General features: G+C 47.1%; 1 protein-coding gene across 1 annotated transcript in view; it reads left to right on the forward strand.

Annotated features, from left to right (window-relative positions):
• The first annotated feature begins 1230 nt into the window (after positions 1-1230).
• Positions 1231-3423, forward strand: part of LOC102386911 (acid-sensing ion channel 2) — a 454052-nt gene continuing 451859 nt past the window's right edge. The window contains exon 1 of the mRNA XM_025200734.1: positions 1231-1326. Within this exon, the coding sequence (XP_025056519.1) occupies positions 1231-1326 (96 nt within the window). The remainder of the gene's footprint in view (positions 1327-3423) is intronic.

Genomic DNA, 3423 nt, shown 5'->3' on the forward strand with positions numbered 1-3423 from the left:
ACTGAACCTGGAGCAGAGGCAGATTCTGTGAACAGATGCTACAATGATCAGCTTATGACAAAAAAAAAATCAACCAGGATTTTCATGCTGGCCTACTATTAATCTCTCCAATATCAACCTGCTACCAAAATTGCCCTCTTGAAAAATGGTGCACTCCATCCATTCTCCATTTTTGTTGGGTGCATGCAAGAAATGATTTGGGAACATGTTAATGAAGAAGGGTTCAAGGAAGGAAGGCAGGCAGCAGGGACCAGGTTTTGATTTTTGAATGGCATTATCCTGTGGCAGGGCATCTTTGGTGCCTGACACTTTAAGGGGCTTCATCACTCTGTGGAGTAGCTGGCAGGTGTGGTCAGGCCCAATTAGGCAGTCACATGACTGCAAGAGGGCCCTCGATTGGAGGAGGGATGGGCAGCCTCAGTATAAGCCCAGGCCCTAGAAGCTGAGCTGGTGGTTACATCTAGGGAGCCAGAGGGACAATATGGCTCAGTTTACAGCTCCCAAAACAACTGGAAGAGAGGGTAGGAGCTATGGGGATGGAGAAAGTTCCTGGTCCTAGGGCATGACCTAAAACTACACCCTGATGGGGTTGGATGGTATGGTGGGGCTGCCTGTGACAGGGTAGTCTTCAGGAAATGCCACACCAATGCCTTCCCTAATGAAAGGTGAGTATGGGGCACCAGAAATCCTCATCCCCTGCTGCTTTGTGGGTGACCCTGTAGAGGATAAAAGCTCAGGAAGCACAACTTGAAAGTCACTAGGCTTAGGTAACAAACCATGGGGCCACCAGGGCCCGAGGTCCAAAATCTGAGAGAGTGAGGCTTGGGTAGCAACACAGGGGCCAGGAGGGCCCAAGACCCAATGCCTGAGAGAGTAGACTTAGGGGAAGGCCTGAATGAGTGAGGCCAAAGGGAAGGCTTGAATATGAGTGAGGTCCAGGTTTGTTGACAGACAGCTGAGTGGGCCATAGGCCAAGTTAGGGGTCCAGGCACATTGACAAACCCCTGAGGCTCAAGGGGCATAAGGCCCAGGAGCCCCAACACTGACAGACACCTGAGGCCCAAGGGGTATAAGGCCTAGTGAGGGGGTAGAGTATGAGGGGCAATAAGCTTAATGAGAGGCAAGGAGCCCAGAAAGGGGGCAGATTAGAGGTCCCTGAGAGACCCAGGCATGTCTAAGGACCCCTGAGGCCAAGTTAGTGCCAAAGCCTGGGTCAAGGTATGTCTGAGGATGCCTAAAGCCAAGTTTGGGCTAGTGGCTGAGTGCAGCCCAGTAATGGAGGAGTTGGAAGTGGTTTTGGATGCCATCTGCAAGGCATGGGACATGGTAAAGGGGAAGTTAGAGCCATGTATTATTCCTTTGGCATCAGGACATTAAATGGGCAGCCTCCTGCCTAGGAACAACTATTCAGTTACAATAAAGGCATGGCAGATGAGTCAAGCGGGTGGACTGACCTAGACAGGTGTGTAGGCCAATATTGTGACCAGCCTTGGGATGGCTCCCCGTCACATATCCATAGTAAAGCGTTGTTCCAGGACTGGAGCTTCTAGAAGACGCTCCAACAGAAATACTGTGAACCCAGTCTAAGTGCATGGATGGCTTTGAGACTGAAAAAAAAGGCTCTGCACTTACCTAAAGTACGCATGCATCTGAATAAATATAACCAGTGATCCTTAAGTACATGGTGCTATCAGTGCTGTGGCACTAGCATCCTTGACATTCACTCCCTTCATTTTCAAGGCTCCTAAAAACATGCTGCAGGGCTGCTATTAGACATCTGGAAAATGAGGGGATAGAACAGCTCTGACACTGACTGAGCCCTGCCAATTTCAAGGCTTCTATTAACAGTCCTTGGAAAGCTCATTCCCCTTCACCATTCCACCCAGTTATCCTAGAGTACCATTATGTTTGAAATCAAGTAGTGGGGCCCAAAAAGTACTATGCACCTAAGTGGCTTATAATATCATCCAATACATGGATAATCAATGTTTGCTGTAACAAACAGCAAATCAGAACTGGCATTCTGCTATTCTAATACCTGAGTTACCTGCTTCCTTGGGATACATGCAAGTGGAATACATTGTAATAGACAATAAGTACGCAGACTCTGTGGCATGGGGTAATTGGTAGGCATAAAGCTGGGTTAGAAAAGCTGAGTTAGTTACAGTGTGATAGCTTTATTTCCTTGATTTTGTGAGGTTATGGCACACATTGTATGCAGATGATCTCTAACTGCTTCACAACAAAGGTGCATGTTCCAATCAAGCCAATGGTGAAAATTTCACTAGCTAACAGGAAATAGATTATGGCAAAGTCAGGATTGTTTTGAATATTTGGCCAGAAGTGTCACAAAGGGAACTGCTAGGTGCTGGGTCTTATAGATACGGTGCTGGAAGGGCCTTATCCCTTCCGTTTTGAAAGGGAGTCCTTGCCAAGGCTTGTGGGGCTCTATTATATTTGCAGAGAGCAAAATACTTGAGTCATGGCCTGCCCTGCATTTCCAAGAGAAGAATCTTACCTCTGAAATCTGATCCAAGACTTCCTGAAGTTGAACTGGCAGTTTTCCCCATTAAGTGGCAAGTTGGCAAAGACTTCTGTTTGCTTTGGTGAGCCATGGGTCAGGAAGGGTATGGAAGTGAATGAGCATTGATTTGACATTGCTAATGGGCTTGGTTGTTGACAAAGGAAGGTGTACTTGTAGGAGTGTATTTGCAGGCAGAGACAACTGCGGCAGGGTGCTGTGTCCAGGGCAAATCAGCTTCCATTTTCCTAAACAGGAATCACTTGCTATGGGGAAGTGAGAACATCCTATGGACTATCCAAAGACATGGGTCTTTGGTTGGGATGGACAACTTGTGGCACATGTGTTGCAAGTGGTAAGGCCATCCTCTGTGTATAGCATGCAGCAAGCAGATGGGGCAGGAAGTAGAAAGCAGAGGAGTAGATCAGTCAGGGAGAGGAGTGGTAAGAGATAGAGAGCAGAGTGGTGCATCAGGCAGGGGAAAGAGATCAGAGTGGCTTTCGGAGATGGTGCAGGGCTATGTGGCACACTGGCCGAAAAGACTAGTCCACACAGGTCTACAGTATCTAAAATAAACTCTTTATAAAGGATCCAGAAACCAGGCCGTAACGGCTCCATCTATTGGGTGAAAATGTGAAACAATATAAAACCTACAAGAAAACCAAATTTAGACCAAAGCATCATAGCAGCCCCAAAGCAGTTAATAGAAGCTACAGCTCTGCTTTCCTGTATTTTTTCCTAATAACTTATATAAACAGGAAGAGGATTCAGACAACTTTACACACCAAAAGAGGCTGCATTTCAAGTGTCAATGCCACAAATCCCGTGCAAGGGATATATATGGCTTTTAGGATTTCCTTTTTCAGGGGCGCAGGGTGTGCAGCAGGAGAGGAGCCTGATTT

The sequence above is a fragment of the Alligator sinensis genome, unplaced genomic scaffold, assembly GCF_000455745.1.
Source record: "Alligator sinensis unplaced genomic scaffold, ASM45574v1 scaffold161_1, whole genome shotgun sequence".
In the NCBI taxonomy this organism is placed as follows: Eukaryota; Metazoa; Chordata; order Crocodylia; family Alligatoridae; genus Alligator; species Alligator sinensis.